Here is a 23,112-nt window from a genome sequence, read left to right as displayed (position 1 = left end):
AAGAGTGAGATATGTATCCTAACCCCATAAGTAAGGCCAACTTTCTGTAGTATAATTGTGAGTGGTGAAATTATCTCTTAGCAAAGCTAATATCTTTTTTGAAGAAACAAAGCAGCTTTGAGTCTTATCAGGTATGTATACAAATACTACCTTGAATTACCAAATTTCTTTTTTTATTTGTTCCATTTAGTTATACATGACAGTAGAATGCATTTTGACACATCATACATATATGGAGTATAACTTATCATTTTTCTGGTTGTACATGATATAGAATCACACGGATTGTGTAGTCATATGTGTACATAGGATAATAATGTCCAATTTATTCTTCTATCCTTCTTATCCCTATGTCCTATCCCTTCCCTTCACTCCCCTCTATGTAATCCAAAGTACCTCTATTCTTCCCTAGCGCCCACCCCCTTATTATAAATTAGTATCTGCATATCAGAGAAAACATTCTGCCTTTGGTTTTGGGGGGTTGGCTTATTTTACTTAGTATGATATTCCCCATCTCCATCCATTTACCCGCAAATGCCATAATTTCATTCTTCTTTAAGGATGAGTAATATTCCTTTGTGTATATATACCACATTTTCTTTGCCATTCATCTGTTGAGGGGCACCTAGCTTGGTTCCATTGTTTAGCCATTCTGAATTGAGTTACTTTGATGTGGCTGTGCCACTGTAATATGCTGATTTTAAGACCTCTGGGTATATACCAAGGAGTGGGATAGCTAGGTCGAATGGAGGTTCCACTCTAAGTTTTCTGAGGAATATTTATGGCTGCTTTCCAGAATGGTTGCACCAATTTGCAGTCCCACCAGCAATGTATGAGTGTGCCTTTTCCCCTACATCCTTGCCAACACTTATTGCTGTTTGTATTCTTGATAATTGCCATTCTGACCGGAGTGAGATGAAATCTTAGAGTAGTTTTAATTTGCATTTCTCCAGTTGCTAGAGATGTTGAACATTTTTTCATATATTTGTTGACTGTTCATAGTTCTTCAGTGAAGTGTCTTTTCAGTTCCTTAGCCTTCATTGATTGGGTTATTTGTTTTTTGATATTAAGTTTTTTGAGTTCTTTATATATCCTGGAGATTAGTGCTGTATTCGAAGTGAGTGAGGTAAAGGTTTTCTCTCATTCTGTAGGCTCTCTCTTCAAGTTATTGATTGTTTCCTTTGCTGAGAAGAAGCCTTTTAGTTTGAATCCATTCCATTTATTGATTGTTGATTTTGCTTCTTGCACTTTAGGAGTCTTGTTAAAGAAGTCAGGTCCTAAGGCAACATAGTGAAGATTTGGGCCTACTTTTTCTTCTGTTGGGCTCAGGGTCTCTATATTGTATAACCTGAAAGAATTGTCCACAGCCTGAGAAAAATAATCTGGATCATTGTTTACCAGTTAATGACTTTTTCTATAAAATAATTTAATTATTGTATGGAAACTGATTTTCATTTACAAAAAAGATGTTTCACAGGACTGAATATTATTCAGAAAACATTGTAATCACCAAAAAGGCTTTTGATTAAATTTTCTGGGTGTGGTTAATGAAAATGGTGCTTTTATAGTTTTAAGAGGGGAGTTTTTAGCTATGAATATCTACATCAGAAAATCAGAGAGATCTCAAATAAATAACCTAGTAATACATGTCAAGGTCTTAGGAAAACATGAACAAGTGAAACCTCAACCAGCAGAAGGAAGGAAACACTAAAAATCAGAGCTAAAATTAATTAGAGATGGGAAGAACAATACAAAGGATCAATGAGGTACAGAGTTGGTTCTTTGAAAAGAACCAACAAGATTGATAAGTACTTAGCTAGACTAACCAAAAGAAAGGAGAAAGAGACCTAAAAAGAGAAGAAAAGAGGGATATTACTACAATAGATACCACTTAATTCCAGAGGATTGTTAGGGATGATTTTGAAAATTTATATTCCAATAAATTGGAAAATCTGGAAGAAATATATTTTTAGACATATACAACCTGCCAAAATTGAATCCACAAAATAAAAACCTAAATAGACCAATAACAAGCAATAATTCTGAAGTCGTAATAAAAAGTCTCCCAATAAAATAAAGCCCAGGATCAGATGGATTTGTGGCTGAATTTTACCAGATCTTTAAAGAAGAACTAATATGAATGTTTCTCAAACTATTCCACGAAACAGAAAGGGAAGGAATTCTTACAAACTTATCCTGTGAAGCTGGTATCACTCTAATATCAAAACCAGATAAGGGCAAGACGAAGAAAGAAAGCTACAGACCAAGATCTTTCATGAATGTAGACACAAAAATCCTTAATAAAATACTTGCAAACTGAACTCAACAGCACATTAAAAAGGTCATATGTGGGCTGGGTTTATGGCTCAGTGGTAGAATACTTGCCTAGCTCGTGTGAAGTACTGAGTTCAATCCTCAGTACCACATTAAAATAAATCAAATAAAAGTATTGTGTGCCGCAGTCTGGCTGGGCACAATTCAGGAGCCACTTGTCAAAAGAAACTAACTTTATTTTTAGAACTACAAACGCCAAACAAAACAGCTCCTCAGGAAAAAACCCTCAGATCCCAACTGCCACCACCGGCTTCCATAAGCCTCTCACCCACCCAAGCCTCACCACCTCCCACAATCCTCCTGCTCTTGAGGCCGATTGGCTGGGTCGCATGGGCGGAGCCAAAGAAGTCCCCCAATGAGCAGCTCTGTGATCTGAAAGGGCAGGGAAACAGCCCAATGAGCAGCTCCGTGGAGGAGCCAATCAGCTAGATGTTGCTGGGGCCGCTGTGAGCCAATCATCAGCTGGCAGTCTGAAGGGCAGGGAAACAGCCCAATGAACATCACCGCAGAGGAGCCAATCAGCTAGACGTTGCTGGGGCCACTGTGAGCCAATCATCAGCTGGCAGTCTGAAGGGCGGGGAAACAGCCCAATGAACATCACCGCAGAGGAGCCAATCAGCTAGATGTTGCTGGGGCCGCTGTGAGCCAATCATCGGCCGGCAGCTGGAAGTTTGCTGGCAGCTGGAAGTTTGCTGGGGCCCCTTTGGCTGTGGCTGTCAACAATTGCGTCCATCTACAACTTAAAAAAATAACTTAAAAAACAAAATCTTAAATAAAGAAGGGGAGGTATATGCCATAATCGAGTTGGTTTCATGCCAGGAATGCAAAGATGTTTTCACATATGCAAATATACCACTTAAGGATAAAAAATACACCATCATCTCAGCAGATGCAGAAAAGGCCTTTGACAATATTCAGCACCCTTCATTGTAAAAGCCCCGAAAAATCTAGGTCTATAAGCGTCTTGCCTCAACATAATAAGGGCTATATGTATGACAGATCCATAGCCAGCATCTTACTGAATGTAGAATAACTGAAAGCATTTTCTCTAAAATCAGGAACCAAAGATATGGGTGTCTGCTCTCACCACTCCTGTTCAATATTTTTACATTGAACTTTTATTCCTATTTGTGGATGATATGATCCTATACTTAGACATCCCTAAAGACTACATGAGAAGGGGCTGGGGCAGAGCACTTGCCTTGCATGTGTGAGGGACTGGGTTAAATCCTCAGCACCACATGTAAATAAGTAAAAAAATAAACGTCCATTGACAACTAAAAAAATAGAAAGAACAAAGATGCACCAGAAGACTTTGAGATTTGATAAATTCAGCAAAGTAGCAGGATACAAAATCAACATTCAAAAATCAATAGCCTTTATGTACACCAATAACAAACCAGCTGAGGAAGAAATCAAGAGGATAATTTCATTCATAATAGCTTCAAAATAAATAAATAAACAAAACACCTAGAAATACACCTAACCAACAAGATAAAAGATCTCTATGATGACAGTTTCAGAACATTGAAGAAAGAAATTAAATGACACTAAAATGTAGAAAAACTCATATGCTTATGGATTGGTAGATTCAATATGAAGATGACCATGTTATGAAAAGCAGTCTACAGATTCAATATGTTCCCCACCAAAATGCCAATGACATTCTTTACAGAACTAGAAAAAATTCTAAAATTCATATGGAAAAACAAAAGACCCAGAATAGCCAAAGCAACAGTCCTGAGCAAAAAGAACAATGCTGGAGGTATCACAATACCTGATTTCAAAATATACTACAGAGCCATAGTAACAAAAGCAGCATGGTACTGATATAAAAAAAGATATGTAGACAACTAGAATAAAATAGAGGACACAGAAGTAAGCCCACGCTGCTACAGTCCTCTGATCCTTGACAAGGGTGCCAAAAATGTACTTTGCAGGAAAGACAGACTAGTTAATGAACAATTGTGGAGAAACTTGATATCCATATGTAGAAGATTGGAACTAGTTCCTGTTTCTCACCCTACACAAAAATCAATTCAATATGTAATGTAGAGGAAATATTTCAAGATATAGGCACAAGCAACACCTTCCTGAATAGGATTCCTATAGATTGGGAAGTAATAGTAAGAATTGACAAATTGAACAACAGTAAATTGAAAAGCCTTTGCACAACACAACGAACAATTAAGAATGTGAAGAGAAAGCCTATGGAATGGGAGAAAATCTTTGCCATCTACTTTCCAACAGAGGATTAATATCCAGAATATACATAAAGAACTTGAAAACACCAAAAAACAAATAATGCAATTAATAAGCAGGCATCTAAACTGAATAGATACTTCTCCAAAGAAGAAATACATTTGGACAATAGTTATATGAAAAAGTATTCATTATATTTAGCCATCAGGGAAATACAAATCAGAACTATATTGAGATTCTATCTCACTGCTATCAGAATCGCAATCATCAAAAATACAAATAACAATAAATTCTAACAAGGATGGTTGGGGAACCCTTAGATGTGTTAGTCCAGCCACTGTGAAAATCAGTGCAGAGATCCCTCAAAACCAAGAGTAGAACTGTCACATGACCCAGATATAGCATGCTATAGAGATACCTGCATACTCATGTTCATTGCATCACAATTCACAATAGCCAAGTTACAGGCAGCCTAGGTGCTCTTTAGCAGGTAAATGGAACAAGAAAATATGGTCTGTATACACAATGGAGTATCATTCAGCCATAATGAAGAATGAAATCATATCGTTTGCAAGAAAATGGGTGAAACTCGAGATCATCCTGTTGAGCAAAATAAATCACTCAGAAAGACAAGTATCACATGTTCTCCCATGTAAAATCTAGGGGGAAAAGACATGAAAGTAGAGGGAGACTTAAACATAAGAAGAAAGGAATCAGGGGACAGGTGGGTAAGGGTGGGTAAGGCGGGGGGGGTGGCTGTAAATGAACAAAATGTGTTAAGTTCACAGTGAATGTGGCAATGTGAAATCCCCCGTTCTGTATAATTAATATGCACTAATGAAAAAGAATAAAGAAATTGGCCCTTTAAATATTAGGGGATTCTTACTCAATCCACTATTCAGCTTTATCATCATGAATGCTGAAATGCTTCTCCTAGGCGTAGAAAGTCAGATCAAACTGTCACTCCTTAGGGTTCTTCCTCAGTTTGCAAATAATGAGAAACTGCTCCTCCATAGAAATGTTAAACAGTTTTTGCAAAAACACAAAAAATATACAGGCAAAGTTCTTTCTGGGTTGAAGCAGCTTATTAAATATTTTAAACTTGGGAATTTCAACTTCTGAGTAAAAAGATCTCTGACTTAAATATATAGAGAGTATTTGAGAAACATGTATCTGAATGAAGAAATTTATCTGTCAGTGAAGGTTTATATTTTGGTGTTTGGTTTTGGAGGTGCAATAGCACAGTTGGCAACATTCTGACCTCTGCTTTGATTGTTGTAGGTTTTGGCCATTTGTTTGATTTGTTGGATTTTTCCTTATGTTGGAATTCACAGTAATCTTGTCATTTTTTATTTATATAAATTATTTCGAATAAATTTTTCTCTTTCCTTCTTTCCCCTTTCCTCTTATAATTTTACCAAGTGACTATTCAGAAATTTTCTGAAGGCCTAGACCAAAGGTAAATAATTTTTTAAAGTAGTCATCAATGAATAGTTTATGTTAAAGTTGGACAAAATAGATAGAACATCAAGATTTTAATATTTTCCCCATATGTTTCATTTACAACACAAGGAACAGAAGAGATATATACTCATTTGCTTTAGAACTTATAATAAACCCATATTAATAACTCATGGATTAATTCAGTCTAAAATTTTGAGCATAAATGCAGCATAGAACCTTTATTAAGAGCCATTGACGAAATTTATGAATTATCTAGTTCATTTCATTCCAAGAAAAAGACGAGCAGATGGAGCTGAAATAGACCTACTTTAGCCCATCCTCCTCATCCTCCAAAGCAAAGGTAGCCACAGTTGGGCCTGTGTTGGATAACCCCAAGTTTTTGTTTCCTCTGAGGCTGTGGATTTTGGAGCTGAAATTGCCCAATTCTTTACAAACACTATTGAGGTGAGATCCACTAAGCTGAGAAGTAGCCTGGGCTGAGACTCTCTACATTCAGGGGTGATGACAGTTGACAAGGATGGGCATTATAACCAACATGTCAGTAAATTAGAGGGAAGCGCATAGCTTCAAATGTCTACATTAGACAAGAAGAAAGATCTAAATTTTTATTTTAACAAGCTAGGAAATTAGCAAATGAAACCCTAATTAAATAGAAGGAAATAAATAATAAAGAAAGATAATAACAGAAATCAGGGAAGTAAAAAACATATAAACAAAATGATAATAAAACCCAAAATAAGGTCTTTGAAAAGATCAGACTAAAATTGGAAACAAGAAAATGGATAAGCAAGTCATACAGTATTTGTGTAGAAATACACTACTCAGCAACAAAAGGGAATAAAGTATTAAGACATATAACAACACAGAAGAATCTCAGAAACATGCTGAATAAAAGAAACTGAATTGATCAAATTATATTGTTACATTGTGTGCATGTATAAATACAGTCACAGTGAATACCACACTTTTGGTGTAATTAAAATGCAGAAAAAAAGAATTTAAAAAGATAAAAAGAAGCTGGACACTAAAGAGTACATATTTTAAGATTTTGTTTATATAAAAACTTACAAAATCCCAAACTAACATATTATTATAAAAATCAGATCAATGTATGCCTGGGTAGAGGTGTTTGACTACGAAGAGGCACAAAGGAGTGTTCTGAAGTGGTGTGGTCATTCAGGAATGGTGCACTGAAAAAGTACCCCAATTCAGGGAGTCATGTAATTAAAGTGTATGCATTTCACTGAATGTAAATTCTTAAAAAAAAAAAAAAAGCTTATTATTATCTTTTTTTAACACAGTACCTTTATTTTATTTATTTATTTTTATGTGGTGCTGAGGATTGAACCCAGGGCCTTGCACATGCTAGGTGAGCACTCTACCACTAAGCCACAATCACAGTCCTTATTATTATATTTTTTACCAAAAAGCAAACAAACAAACAAAAAAACAAAACCAAACACTGCACTGTTACTCCAGACTCCCCCCTGTGACTTGGCAGATAGGAGGTACTACCCTTACCCTTCTCAGGTTACCCTCTCTAGTGATCTTTGATAACAGTTGCCCTGGACAGAAGCAGTTTTTATACTCACAAAATCGCAACACATTGTTTTAAGGAAATTACCTAAGATGAAGTTTACCACATAGGTAGGATACATATCCAGGATTCCAGCAGCACACTTGAGATGTTTATCTTAAAAAAAAAAAAAATGGTGGCAGCACCTCAGTTGTTAGTGAGCCCTTCTCACAAAACTTGTTTTTGTATTGCCCTTGATTTAAGAATGGTTTTCATAGTTAACTGCTACCCTACTTGTCCCCCCAAAACCTAAAGTGTTTACTGTCTGCACTTTTACAGAAAATGCTAACTTGTTCTTTGTCCTTTAATCAGCATATTCACTTACTGATTAGCCTCCTAAAATCTAGTATAAGGGGTCTTCATTTATTGTCACAATCCCAGCTGTTTGAAGCACTATTAGTGTTTGTTAAAGATACAACCTTATTTCCTTTCCTCTGAAGACAAAGAGGCAAATGTCAGGTTGAATGGTATGATAGTTACTTTCCAAGGAGTTCTGGACTTCCTGTGAGGGACCTATTTGGGTGTCTTCTGTCTGGCCTGGCTAGAGTGTTGCTAAAGATGTGGGACAGGCAGAGCACCTACAATGGTGGGTGTGATGTGGCATGAGGCACTCTGCAACACTGACTGTTCTGCCTTGCCCGAGCAAGAGAGATGAGCGGAGCATTTCTACTCTTCTGCGTTGTGGAAAATGGGAGAGTAGTTCAGAAGGTCTTCAAAAACTTCTAGAGGTTCTACAGTGTAATTTTTTTTTTTTTGGGGGGGGGTGTCTCTCAGAATAGTAGACCTGCACTACTTCCAGAACCTTCAGGATTCCCTCTTGTAGTGCCTTAGCATTCTAATCAATATCAGAGTCTTACCTTCCCCCACCCTTTGCCCGAGCCTCCCATGATCTGACCTACCTCACCTAAAACCATAATGGGTTTTTTTAAAATGAATTCAAATCCTCTGAGCATCTCTTTATTTTCACATTCCAAAGATGAGTCTGGGATAATGGGACATCTTGGAAAAACACAGCCTTCTTGGGACAGCCCACTGAGCTAATGGCACACACATTCAAATTGAAAAATCAGTGAAATTGTGGTGGAAAGCCCAGAATAAGCTTATTCTGATCCCTGATGTGAGCTAACACTTCAGTTACAATCTGTGACCATTTACAGTATTTCTTCATCTCTTCTCCAGGCCTACTCTGTGTATGATGAAGACATTGGATACTGTCAAGGACAGTCTTTCCTTGCTGCTGTATTGCTGCTGCATGTAAGTAATCTTCCAAGAGACAAATCATGATGCTACCAGCTTTATTTCTACTTGGTTTTGTTCTTCTTTCTGCCTTTCTATTCTCTTGATGAAGATTACACATGGCATAGCTTTTATAAAATGTGCCTTGGGTGATTAAGTGAGAGATCTGATGTCACAAACAGGACAGTTTTTCAATAGCATTAATATTGCTGGTTAGAAGCAAATAAATTGCTTATTTGGAGTTATTTTTAACTAGAATAATCTATAATAAAGAAGTCATTGTAACTGCCCAAATATCAGGACTTGGACCACTTTAACAAGGAAGTCTTATCTTTTCCATTATTTATTTTCATATACTCTTTTTCCTGTCAGTCACCTTCATTTAACAGAACATTTATGGAGCTTCAGTTGCCAGGTACTGGGCTAAGAAGTGGGATTGCAGAGATGAATCATTTATAATTTGTGTTCTCAAAAACCTTACAGTCTAAGATGGGGCACAGATAATGTTGGTACAGACTTATTATATTTATTCTCTTTTCTTTGTCTTTATTGATTTTTCTAATGACAAAAATAACACATGCTCACTAGAAACTTACAGTGTTCTAAACACAGGGTGAAAGAATGGAGAGGAGAATACTCAACTCAGTTCTGCCAGAACTTTCAGGAAAAACTTTCTGGATGAGGCAGCTGCTTTTCCAAGATATGAATAATTAAGGTTGGGGAAGGGCAGAGGGGAAGGAGAGAATATATAATTACAGACAAAGGGAACAAGAGTAAATGTATGGAAACAAATGGGCCCTGTGCACAAAGGAAACACCATGAAACTGGAGTTTACTGCAGGGAGTGGTGCGAGGTGAAAGTGTAAGATGGGCAGGGGCCAAATGATGGAGGCAGTGCATGTAACCATGTCAAAAATGTGGGCTTTTTTCTAAAGCCAATGAGAAGCCATTGATCTGTTTGAAGCAAGGGATTACACAGTCTGACATTCATTTTTGAAAAATTCTTGTTATATTTGCATAGAGTATGGAATTGAAAAACATCTAGTAGCAGAGATACCAGTTAGAAAATATCAGTCTGAATGAGAGATGTTGAGACCCAGAGAAAGAGAAGCAGAATTAAAACACAATTTGGTGGGTTTTTAAAAAAATTTTATTTGTTTATGTACTCACATATGTACTCACATATACTCATGTTTTATTTCAAAAGACAAAAACAAGAAAGGAAGGAGAAGGGAGGGAGGGAAAACAAGGAAGGAAGAAAGGAAGGAAACATTGAACAAAAAACTGATAGGGTTTGTGGACAGTCTGGCAAAGGAATTGCCAAGGTGATGTCTGGTTTTCTAGTTTTGATGACTGAATGCCTATGATATTTTGATTTGAGAAAATGCATTCATTGAGATGGATGGTTCTGAGTTTTGTTTTTAATTCTCTGAGTTTGGGACCCATTGGATACTGGATACTGATGCTGGGGAAAAAGATCAAAGCTGAAATCATGGGAGTAGATCAGTCAGTTCACAATAAATTGACTAAGAAGAGCAGAATAAAGCTTAGGAACACAGAGCATGTAAATGGCTGGAGAAAATAGAACCCCTGCAGTCAAAATTGGCAGTGGGGGAAGTAGTATATAGATGAGGTGCAGCTGAGTGGCCTGTGAAGTTTGAAGTTGACCCATTTCCTTTGGTGTACTGTCTCTAATGATGATGGTACACAATGGTGCTGGTTTGATTATCCACTTTATCTCACTTTGAGGTTGATTCGTCCTCTCTACATTAGCTCTGTTCATGACCTTTTCTGTCTTCTCCTTGGTGTCCTCCTTTGGTATCTCTACATCCTATCATCTTGGGGCTTCCTGTGATGATCTGGCACTTTCTAGTCAAAAATTCTCAGAGGCCTTTCTTCAGTTAATAAACTCACCTAGGATCTACAATAGTCTGGTCCCTACCTCAGGAAACTGGACACAAGTGGTGTTGTGAGTGTTCATCAAATTCAGAGCCATCTTTCTTCTAAAGGAAACCTTTATACCCACTCGGATGAGAAGCTGATATTCAAATCATGGCTGGGTTTGCTTTGTTTTTAACAAAGTAATCTTCATATGTACCATAGTTTAGCAATTTTGACCTGCATTTCATTTAGCACATTATAACATACTAATTAAAGTACAGTGAGAAGAAAATCTCTTGAGAAATCTGTTCTGAGATTTCTGAAAGGGTTAGATTATTTGAATGTTCCTAATTAGATGGAAACATACCTGTTAAAGAAAGAATGAGTCAAATAACCAGAAAATTCAAATACCCAGATTTTTGTTCTGTATTACTACTCTGTTCAAATGAGGGTCACATGGTAAGTCAGGCATTATGAACTTATTCAGTTAAAGTATTTCCAAGGTATATCACAAGAGGAACCAAAATTCAGTCCAATCTCTTGTACTTTCTATGTTAATATTAATAGAATTATGCATAGTCCCATATTTTGCCTCCATTGTGTAAATAGGTAGAAGAATACAGGTTAGCTTGAATAATTCATGAATTACACTATCTCAGGCTCCAGGGAGATATGTTATTGGTGTCTTGCTGACTGTTTTTTTTTTTTTTTATCAGTTTCATAAGCTGTTGCTTCTTTTCCTGCCAGATATACTTTGGCAGCCCCGTATTAATCACTGTCAGACTGCTGCTTCTTGGGATGCTGCCTTTCCTCACCCATAGTCTTTTTATGTTTAACATTCATTGTCTAAGAGGAAAGGAGTGCCAAAGCGAAAGTATGTCCAAAAAAAAAAGTGTTGAATTTTTAAGTTTTTCCATGTCTCAGTAGTTTTAAGAAATAGTTTCTCTTTTCCTACCTTGGAAGTTTCCAGATGCTTTGTAACATGTGTCTATTAAGTGGAAGAATTACATGTTTATGCATAGGGATAGAAGAGGAGATGTTGTTATACATTTATGAGATTATGACAAGATTATCACTTAGAATTGCAGAATAATGTTTGCGACCATCCTTTCAACTGCCTTCAAAATGAAGGATGCAGTAATAATCCTTCATGTCCTCATTTTAATATTAGCCTTTGCTTAATTGGAGGTTAATACTTACATATTTCATTATTGTAAAAATCATAGATAATTATTAACCCAATGTATTTATCTACCATATTATTGTCAAGTCTTAAACTTTTTTTATTGGACATGGACTGTTTTTGGACTTTCAGAAAAGCAGGCTCATTACAAGTGTATATATAATATATATATGATAGGACTATGTTTGAATAATCTAGAATGTTTAAACCATTGAATTAAAAAAAAAAACTATAAGCACAGCTCCTCTAGAAACCACTTGGACTTTATCCACATACCCAGCAATTCCATTCCTAGATGGACTTTAATTCCTTGGTGAAATACCTAGCACACATACAACAAAAGCCATGGCATGGAATTGCCCAAGACCAGTATTTAACATGGAGTTCCAGTATTAGAATTACAGTGAGGCATTAACATGGATACATAGTGGTGTGTCTGTACAGTAGAACTCTGTGTAGCAATGGAATGCTTGTTTACACTCTAATATGAGTGAATCCTATAAACACAAGGTTTAGTTAAAAATGTAAGATTATATTTTATATAAAATGTAAGCTGAATGGTAGGAACTGTGTCTTTCCTTCTTTCCCTCTTGACCCCATTCTTAATACAATGGTTTGCCTTGAGGAAGGTATAATAAATATTTTTTCAGAAAAATAAATAAATAAAATAAAATATAGTAACAGGCAAAACTAAAAGTTTTTAGGATATAACAGAGATGACAGAATGGTAAAGCATGCCATTGAAGCAATTGCTGTTGAAATCAGGATAGAGAAACACAGGGATAATGACTGGAAAGGGGCACCCAGGGAGCTTCAGGGGAATTGACAGCATTCTCCTAGCCTTGGTGATGATTGTCTAAGTCCTTCAAAATTATTTGTTTTTCCTTCATAATCAATTATTCATTAAAGTGTATATGTAACTTTTATGAATTTTTGTATGTTATATTTAAAATTTAAAAAAATTAAAAAATTATAAAGTCTTTAATATAACTCCCCACAAAGACATGTTCGGGCTAAGATTTAACTAATAAATGTAAGAATTGAGAAGCAGAGCTACTTTCTAGTTTTCCTGAAAATCAAGATTCCATGAGGGGCTGGGGTTGTAGCTTAGTGGTAAAGTGTCTGCCTATCACATGTGAGGCACTAGGTTTGAGCCTCAGTACTGCATAAAAATAAATAAATAAATAAAGGTATTGTGTCCATCTACAACTAAAATATATAGGGTCCAATGGCCCAAGATAGAAGTTTCCAGATATCTTTATATATAAGTAGAAGCATTTGTGAGATTGTGGTATTCAGGACTCTTTCTGGTGCAAGGGACAGAACCCTAACTCAAGGTAGGTTAAATTAAAAGGATATTTATTTCCCCATAACTGGAAAATCTAGGACAGAAATGATTTTGACATGATAGGAATCTGGAGTTCCTATTTTATTGTTAGGCTTCTGGGTTTGCGTCTCTGCTCTTGTTCAATTTTCTTGCAGTGGTCTGCATGGGTAGACCATGAAGTGGACACCATGCTATAGCCTGGCCTGGCTTCATACCCTCTAAGTTTTGTGACTTCATTTAAAAGGGGCCATCTTTTGCTCTACCAAAACCAAAAACCAAACCAAACAAAAATGACTTCCTTCTCTTTTCCCCTGGAAGGCTCCAGTTGGCCTGGTTTGGAGCATGTGCTCTTCCTGATTCAGTTATTCAGTCCAGAGGGATGGGGTTCTCTGATTGGCAAGGTCCAGGTCTTTTGTCTACCTCAGTGTTGACAGAGAACTGGATCAGCCCTACTGAGACTTGGAATGGTTTTTATGCAGGACAAGTGATGCAAACACCATCTGATTGGGAGCTGGGTCAGACACAATCACATCATCTTGGGTGGTGTCTCCACTGTAGGAATTTTACTATATTTTTAAATAAGTAAATAAGTTCTTCTACACTTCTGAATCACTTTTCCTTATAATCCAGGAGGATGCATTCATTTTTCTGTTCTGAGTTAATTCTCATATTGAGTGCTTTGAGCCACTTCTCAACATCTTCCCTGTGTATCCCTGTGTATATTCAAGACTCTTTTACCTTTAAAAAAAAAAAAATCGTCTCCTAATCCTCCTGTTTCACTGCTATCTTGTCCCCTCTGCCCTTTCAAAACTGAACTCCTTCAAAGGATATTTTTTTTAATATTTAAGTAGTTGGATACAACACTTTATTTCACTGGTTTATTTTTGTATGTGGTGCTGAGGATCAAACCCAGGGTCCCGCATGTGCGAGGTGAGAGCTCTACCACTGAGCCACAACCTCAGCCCCTCTTCAAAGGATATTAAAAAGCACAATTGTGAATTTGAATTGTGGCTTAATACCTTTCAAGTTATATGACCTTGGGCAAGATTCCTAAACTGAGCTTCAGTTTCTTCATTTATAAAATGGAAATAATATTATTATCTTTCATTATGAGTATTGAGTACCTTATTTTATAAGTATAAAGAAAGAGCTTTATTTTGTAGTTGGCACAAATCCAAGCTTTACTTAATAGATGTGTAGTTATTGGCAAATCACATAACTTATCTGAAGCTCACTAGACTTATATTTAAAATATAAAAATAGATGGGCACAGTGTCACATACCTGTGATCACACCAACACAAAGGTCGAGGCAGGAGGAGAGCAAGTTTGAGGCCAGCCTCAGCAATATTAGCACTTCGCTGCCTCAAAATAAAAACAAAAAAGGGGGCCTGGGGATATAGCTCAAAGGTAGAGCACCCTGGGTTTAATTCTTAGAACCACAAAAATAAACAAATAAAATAATCGATTATATAAGTAAAATATTTTAATACAAATAATACCAACTCTGTAGGACTTTTTGACAATCAAATAGTGATTCATGTGTCTAATAATGTTAGCTGCTGCTACTACTTTTCAAATTAGTAATTATCTGCCCAACATATTTTTATTGGCTTCACATCCTATTAATTAAAATTGATAACACACAGGAAACTAATATATTATACAATATTTTATGGCTAATAAATAGACATTCAATTTCAACGTATTTTAGCACCTATTTGATTTAAAGGGAAAATAAATGGGTAGCAGTGTTCAGTACAATGAAGTCTTCAGAACAATGAAGACTCATGAGTTTATGACTTTGAAAAGGGTCACTAGCATCTATCTTTGTTTAAGAAAATTTAGAAAATAAGTAGATTGAATGTTCCGTGTCTTAATAGAAAAAGGTAGATTGTTCCAAGAAGATCTGAAGATAATGTAGATAGGAAACAGTTTTATCCAAAATGGAGATTATTTTTTGCCACAACCCAGCTGCACAAGCCACCGCAATCCGGCTGCACGAGCCGCCAGCAACCCAGCTAGACACAGAAACACAAACCGCTCAAGCGGGAAACAAAGCTTTATTTTAAAAAAGCCACCAGCGATCCCTGCGCGTCTTGCTAGCCAGCCCGTCGACCCACGTGTGTCACCGGAACTGGCGCGCAGCACCTCCCCCGGAAATTCCCTCCTACTATCCTTCCCCAACCAATGGGAACTCTCCCATTACATGAGTGACATGAGTAACAGTAACAGGCCGAGGTAAACAGCAGGAGTCCAATTTTCATATGAATGTAAAACTTAACATAATCATAATCTCAGTGGCTAGCTGGCTGTCACCTAAACCAAAGGTACCATGTATCAATATTTTTGCTGTGGCTCCTAGCAATTTTTAATTATCAAAATAGAATCTTACTTCAGAAAAATATCTTGATGTATATGACATCACTTGAGTCTTAAAAGACTTTTGAAGGACTTAGAACTGCTTTGTTTTATACACTGTTTCATCATGGAGAGAATTGTGAAGCTTGGCCTGTCTCCACTGGTACAGGTGGCAGGTTACTTCCATTGGTGCAGGTGGCAGGTCATTGTAAACACTTGTTTTCAAATGGTGGTTGCATCCTGCTTGATTCACAGATATGCATGGGAAGCAGGTATTTCACAGAGCCATTGGTGCTAATTTATTACCATAAATTACTAGATGTTAGTGTTTGACCCCTCCTTTTCCCAATTAAACAAGCTTCATTTCATGACAAAGTTCCTGTACCCTGCAAAAATGTGTAGTCAATATTAAAGACCCACTGTGTTCCCATATCTTAATATTTTACTTAAAAATACTTTTTTCGGGCTGGGGATGTGGCTCAAGTGGTAGCGCGCTTGCCTGGCATGCGTGTGGCCCGGGTTCGATCCTCAGCACCACATACAAACACAGATGTTGTGTCCGCCAATAACTAAAAAATAAATATTAAAAAAAATAAAATAAAAATAAAAATACTTTTTTTCAATTATTTATTTTTATTGTATTTTAGACTAATAACATACCAATGATAGATTGTCTTATTTAATACAACCTTAATCCATGTAATAGGTTAAATAATCATTTAAATATCTTGGGGTTTTTTTTTTAAATAGGCAGATACTACAATACTACCCATAAAGTGCATGTAATAAGGTGAGGTTTGTTAGTACAGCCAGGTATTAAGTATCGGATCTTGATTGACATACTTTGTGCTGATTTATGGATAACAAACCTTGATGACCAGTATAAAATATAGATGATGCATTTCCTTATGTTTTGCATTTTTAATAATATTACAAGAAATCAAGTGCTACTATGGTTGTGTTTAGCTACCCTTTACTTCCAGCTCTCACACCAGTTTTTGCCTTCTGCATTTTTGTTAGCCTTCTTGGAAGTTACCAACATGTGGCATACCTTCATTGCTAAAGTCTGATGTACTTAGATTTGCTGAAGTCATCTCAAACAGATATTTAACACTGATCTTCATTGAAGGCTCTATGTTAAGGTCTGTAAGGAGTAGGGGATATATGAAGTCCAGAGGTTAGGTGTGCCCAAATAGCTATAATGCAAATAACAAAAGGTTTGGAGATTCAGAGAGAGCAAAAATCTCATCAGGTTAAAGGGAAATAAGAAAGACCTAAGATCTAAGTGCCTCTTATGATCAACCTTAAAAGATGGGTCGGATCTCAGTGGCAGAACTGTGTTACACAGAAGACTCTCGCCCAATCTCCACCCTGAGCTCCTATGTCTTAACTACAGGGGGAATCTGGAAAGTGCAGCTGGTCACTGGGGAGGGTGGGAGGAGAGGGCATTCCTCCCAGCAACACATAAGAAAAGCAGTCACTCTGTGAAAGAGCACATTTTGCTGCTTCCTTTCAGTGAATCATTTTAACAGTAGAAAGGTCTTATAGTAGAAATTTACTTTTGTAACTTGTGATTAGGGAAAATTTTTACCCATTCTTTTATTTATTCATTGAGTCCTGTTATGTAGAGCGCTGTGGTAGCTGTTAATGTATTAAGATGTAGTCCCTGTTTTCAAGGAGGGAAAGAGAAGGGAAGTTTACATTTTATGATCACCAGCAGCGTTCATATTATCTTTCACGTGTGTTTCATATAATATTTACTGTATTTCTATGACACATGTATTATTACTTCTAAGTTTTTAAAACTAAAAATATTCAGAGATTACCTGCTTATGGTCACCCAGCTAATAACAGAAACTTATCTGGGAGGAATTCTCATCTGTTAATGTGACTTCAGTGTCCTGCGTTTCCACTGCAGCCTCTTCTCTATATTCACCATGTGCTGCTGGACAACTTTTTTTTTTTTTCTTTTTTGATGCTGTGTATTCAATCCAAAGCCTCGTGTACAGAAAGCTCTCTATTTGGGCAACCTTTCTTAGAGAGATGGCTGAATGTAGGTACTTATAGATTACACATCTTACTAAACCAACATGTTTATACCCATCTTTTCCTATGACCTGTTCTCCATATGGAGGCTAAGTGACCTTAGTAAAAATAAAAATTGAGCCCCTGCTTAAAAACTCTGTAGTGATTTTCCATTGCATTTAGAATGTAGTCCTAGCTTTTCATTGTGGTCTGTGTCCAACCATACAGGAGCCAGATCATTCCAGCACATGTTAAGTTTTCAGAAATTTTGTGAAATAGTTGTTAAACATAGCTATTGTTAAAAAATCAGAGTGCTTTCCTAACATTCATGAGTCACTGGGTTCGATTCTCATCACCACATATAGATAACTAAATAAAGTAAATGTCCATCAACAATTAATAAAAATTTTAAAAATCAAGTGATATAATGTTACAATTAAAAAACTCATATTAAAAACAAAAAGTGGGCTGGAGACAGCTCCGGGGTGGCCTGGCTGGGGCAGCTGGAGGAGACAGCTTCATCAAATACCAACAACATCTGCACTTCGGGGTCCTGGGCGGTTGTGCCTGGACTGAGCGGTGGGCGCCGCGTGAGAACGAATCTTTGTGATATTCTTCCTTGGCACTCTTTACCCCTGTTTGCTGAAGCTGCTCTCAGCTGTTGGCATCATCCTGGGAACAGAACAGCTTCGGAAAGCGGGGAAACTTCTGGGAGGCTCTTGGCCCAGTGGATCCTCTGAAGCCAAACTGCTATGACTCAGCACTAACGATCCCGCCAAAACAACTGGTCGGCCCTTCTGATCCTGCGGAAGTAAATGCCAACCGAGCCTGCATAGGCAGTGGCCAGAGGATTGAAACGGGGCTTGGGAGAGACAGACAGGACCCACCCGTTGCATTGGTCACCCGGCAAAGGGAACGAACTGTCGCCATTTGCATGGGATACCACCATGGCAGAGAACTGACTTCACCAAAACGCTGCGGAGGAGATAAATTCATTGAAACCAGTGGCAACAGGTGTGTAACCCCCTAGCCTTCCCTCTCCACACAGCGGGGAAACCTTAAGGCCCCCCCCCCAGTTCTCCCGAGAGCGCGATAGCCAGACCAGTATTGCGGTGAGTGTCACCAGTGAGCAGGGCCTGGCTTGAGGAAAAGTGGGGAAGTGACTAGACACAAGAGAAGGCCCTAGGCACACAGGATTGGAGACCCGCCCAGTCTGGGAGGAAGAGCTGCTGCACAGTGATTGGTTCCCGCCTATTGAGAGGAGAAACTTGGCCCAGTGGGCACAGCTCCACCTACTGGAAGAGAAGTTAATCAAACTCTTAAGACTTCATTTATTAATTTTTTTAAATTTTTTTTTTAAATTTGGGTTTTTTTTCATTTTCATTTTTTTGTTGTTGTTTTGTAAATATTTTTTTAAATTTTTTAATTTTTTTTTAAATTTCATTTTTTTATTATTATTTGTCTTTTCATTTCTTTTCAATTATCTTATTCCCCCTTCCTTGAATTCTACCTGCTTACTCTCATTCTCTTTAGTGACTTCTTCCCTTCCCTTCTAATACCTTTCTCCCAAGCATCAAATAAATTTATAGGAGTAAACAGTAACTCAGCAATCAAACAGAACAAGAAGTAACATGAACAGCATGAAAAAGCAAGGAAGAAAAAGAGTACAAACAATGCAGGACAGCCTAAATATTCAGGAGGACCTAGAGTCATCAGAAAAATGGTCATATAAAGAACTCAAGGAATAACTTAGACAGATGGAATGGAAACTTAAAGAGGATACGAGACAGCAAATTCAAACAGTGAAAGAATACATTAAAAATGAATTACATAAACAGATAAAAGAAGAAGTTAAGCATCTTTATCAGGAGATAGAGATTATAAAGAAAATCAAACAATAATTCTAGAAATGAAAGAAACTATAAACCAAATTAAAAACTCAAGTGAGAGTATCACTAACAGAGTGGAGCAAGTAGAAGCCAGAAAGTCAGATAATGAAGACAAAATATATCATCTTGAAAAGAGTCTAGCCAACTCAGAAAGGCTGGTAAAAAATCACGAGAAAAACATCCAAGAGATGTGGGATAACATAAAAAAACCAAATTTAAGAGTCATCGGGTTAGAGGAAGGCACGGAGATTCAAACCAAGGGAATGAGTAACCTGCTGAATGAAATAATTACAGAAAACTTTCCAGAAATAAAAAAGGAAACGGATATACAAATTGTAGATGCATACATGACACCAAGCACACAAAATCACAGTAGACCAACGCCAAGACACATTGTTATGAAGATATCCAATATACAAAACAAAGAGAAAATATTAAAAGCTACAAGAGAAAGGAGGCAGATTACTTTCAGGGGTAAACCAATAAGGTTAACACCGGATTTTTCATCACAGACGCTGAAAGCAAGAAGATCCCGGAACAACGTATTTCAAACACTGAAAGACAATGGATGCCAACCAAGAATTCTGTAACCAGCAAAATTAAGCTTCAGGTACGACAACGAAATAAAAATCTTTCATGATAAACAAAAGCTAAAAGGATTTGCAGCCAGAAAACCAGCATTGCAAAGCATCTTGAGCAAAACACTACACGAGGAAGAAATGAAAAACAATAACCAAAGTCATCAGTGGGAAGTGCCTCAGTAAAGGCAGAGGACGGGGGAAAGCTAATCATGGAAAAACAAACTAAATTAGAAAAAAAAATACAAATAATCAAACATGGCAGGAAGTACAAACCATATATCAATAGTAACTCTAAACGTTAATGGCTTAAACTCTCCAATAAAGCGATATAGGCTGGTATCATGGATTAAAAAAACAAATCCAACAATATGCTGCCTCCAGGAGACACATCTGATTGGAAAAGACATATACAGGATGAAGGTGAAAGGTTGGGAAAAAATATACCACGCACACGGTCCTCGTAAGCAAGCAGGGGTGGCCATCCTCATATCGAATAAAATCGACTTTAAGACTAAGTTAATCAAAAGGGATAAAGAAGGACATTATATACTGTTAAAAGGAACCATTCACCAACAAGACATAACAATTATCAATATTTATGCACCAAATAATGGTGCTGCGACGTTCATAAAACAAATTCTCCTCAAGTTCAAGAATCAAATAGACCATAACACAATAATTATGGGTGACTTCAACACACCTCTCTCACCATTGGACAGATCCTCCAAACAAAAGTTGAATAAAGAAACTATAGAACTCAATATCACAATCAATAACCTAGACTTAACTGACATATATAGAATATATCAACCATCATCAAGTGGATATACCTTTTTCTCAGCAGCACATGGATCCTTCTCAAAAATAGACCATATATTATGCCATAGGGCAACCCTCAGTAAATATAAAGGGGTGGAGATAATACCATGCATTTTATCTGATCATAATGGAATGAAACTGGAAATCAATGATAAAAGAAGGAAGGAAAAATCCTACATCACATGGAAAATGAACAAAATGTTACTAAATGATCGATGGGTTACAGAAGACATAAAGGAGGAAATCAAAAAATTCTTAGAGATAAATGAAAATACAGACACAACATATAGGAATCTATGGGACACAATGAAAGCAGTTTTAAGAGGGAAATTCATCACCTGGAGGTCATTCCTCAAAAAAAGGAAAAACCAACAAATAAATGAGCTCACACTTCATCTCAAAGCCCTAGAAAAGGAAGAGCAAAACAACAGTAAATGTAGCAGAAGGCAAGAAATAATTAAAATCAGAGCAGAAATTAATGAAATTGAAACAAAAGAAACTATTGAAAAAAATTAACAAAACTAAAAGTTGGTTCTTCAAAAAAATAAATAAGATCGACAGACCCTTAGCCCTGCTAACGAAGAGAAGAAGAGAGAGAACTCAAATTACTAACACACGGGATGAAAAAGGCAATATCACAACAGATGCTACAGAAATACAGAAGACAATTAGAAATTATTTTGAAAACCTATATTCCAATAAAATAGAAGATAGTGAAGACATCGATAAATTTCTTAAGTCATATGATTTGCCCAGACTGAGTCAGGAGGATACACACAATTTGAACAGACCAATATCAATGGATGAAATAGAAGAAGCAATCAAAAGACTACCAAGAAAAGCCCAGGACCAGATGGTTATACAGCGGAGTTTTACAAAACCTTTAAAGAAGAATTAATACCAATACTTTTCAAGATATTTCAGGAAATAGAAAAAGAGGGAGCTCTTCCAAATTCATTCTATGAGGCCAACATCACCCTGATTCCGAAACCAGACAAAGACTCCTCAAAGAAAGAAAACTACAGACCAATATCTCTTATGAACCTAGATGCAAAAATCCTCAATAAAATTCTGGCTAATCGGATACAAAGGCACATCAAAAAAATTGTGCACCATGATCAACTGGGATGCAAGGATGATTCAATATACAGAAATCAATAAATGTTATTCACCACATCAATAGACGTAAAGATAAGAACCATATGATCATCTCGATAGATGCAGAAAAAGCATTCGACAAAGTACAGCATCCCTTTATGTTCAAAACATTAGAAAAACTAGGGATAACAGGAACTTACCTCGACATTGTAAAAGCTATCTATGCTAAGCCTCAGGCTAGCATCATTCTGAATGGAGAAAAATTCAAGGCATTCCCTCTAAAATCTGGAACAAGACAGGGATGCCCTCTATCACCACTTCTATTCAATATAGTTCTCGAAACACTGGCCAGAACAATTAGACGAAAGAAATTAAAGGCATAAAATAGGAAAAGAAGAACTTAAATTATCACTATTTTTTGGATGACATGATTCTATACCTAGAAGACCCAAAAGGGTCTACAAAAAAACTACTAGAACTAATAAATGAATTCAGCAAAGTGGCAGGATATAAAATCAACACGCATAAATCAAAGGCATTTCTGTATATCAGCGACAAAACTTCTGAAACGGAAATGAGGAAAAACACTCCATTCACAATATCCTCAAAAAAAAAAAAAATACTTGGGAATCAACCTAACAAAAGAGGTGAAAGATTTATACAATGAAAACTACAGAACCCTAAAGAGAGAAGTAGAAGAAGATCTTAGAAGATGGAAAATATACCCTGTTCATGGATAGGCAGAACTAACATCATCAAAATGGCGATATTACCAAAAGTTCTCTATAAGTTCAATGCAATGCCAATCAAAATCCCAACGGCATTTTTTGTAGAAATAGATAAAGCAATCATGAAATTCATATGGAAAAATAAAAGACCCAGAATAGCAAAAACAATTCTAAGCAGGAAGTGTGAATCAGGCTGTATAGCGATACCAGATTTCAAACTATATTTCAGAGCAATAGTAACAAAAACAGCATGGTACTGGTACCAAAACAGGCGGGTGGACCAATGGTATAGAATAGAGGACACAGAGACTAATCCTCAAAGTTACAACTATCTTATATTTGATAAAGGGGCTAAAAGCATGCAATGGAGGAAGGATAGCATCTTCAACAAATGGTGTTGGGAAAACTGG

The 23,112-nt window shown here is 36.7% G+C and overlaps 1 protein-coding gene across 5 annotated transcripts in view; it reads left to right on the top strand.

Moving 5' to 3' along the window:
• Positions 1–23,112, top strand: part of Rabgap1l (RAB GTPase activating protein 1 like) — a 628,203-nt gene that overhangs the window by 371,385 nt on the left and 233,706 nt on the right. For all 5 annotated transcript variants that reach the window (XM_077803024.1, XM_077803022.1, XM_077803023.1 and 2 more), the window contains one exon: positions 8,756–8,830. In XM_077803024.1, the coding sequence (XP_077659150.1) occupies positions 8,756–8,830 (75 nt within the window). The remainder of the gene's footprint in view (positions 1–8,755; positions 8,831–23,112) is intronic.

Source organism: Urocitellus parryii, chromosome 9 (genome assembly GCF_045843805.1).
Source record: "Urocitellus parryii isolate mUroPar1 chromosome 9, mUroPar1.hap1, whole genome shotgun sequence".
Taxonomy (NCBI): domain Eukaryota; kingdom Metazoa; phylum Chordata; class Mammalia; order Rodentia; family Sciuridae; genus Urocitellus; species Urocitellus parryii.
This window is presented reverse-complemented; position numbering and strand designations above follow the sequence as displayed.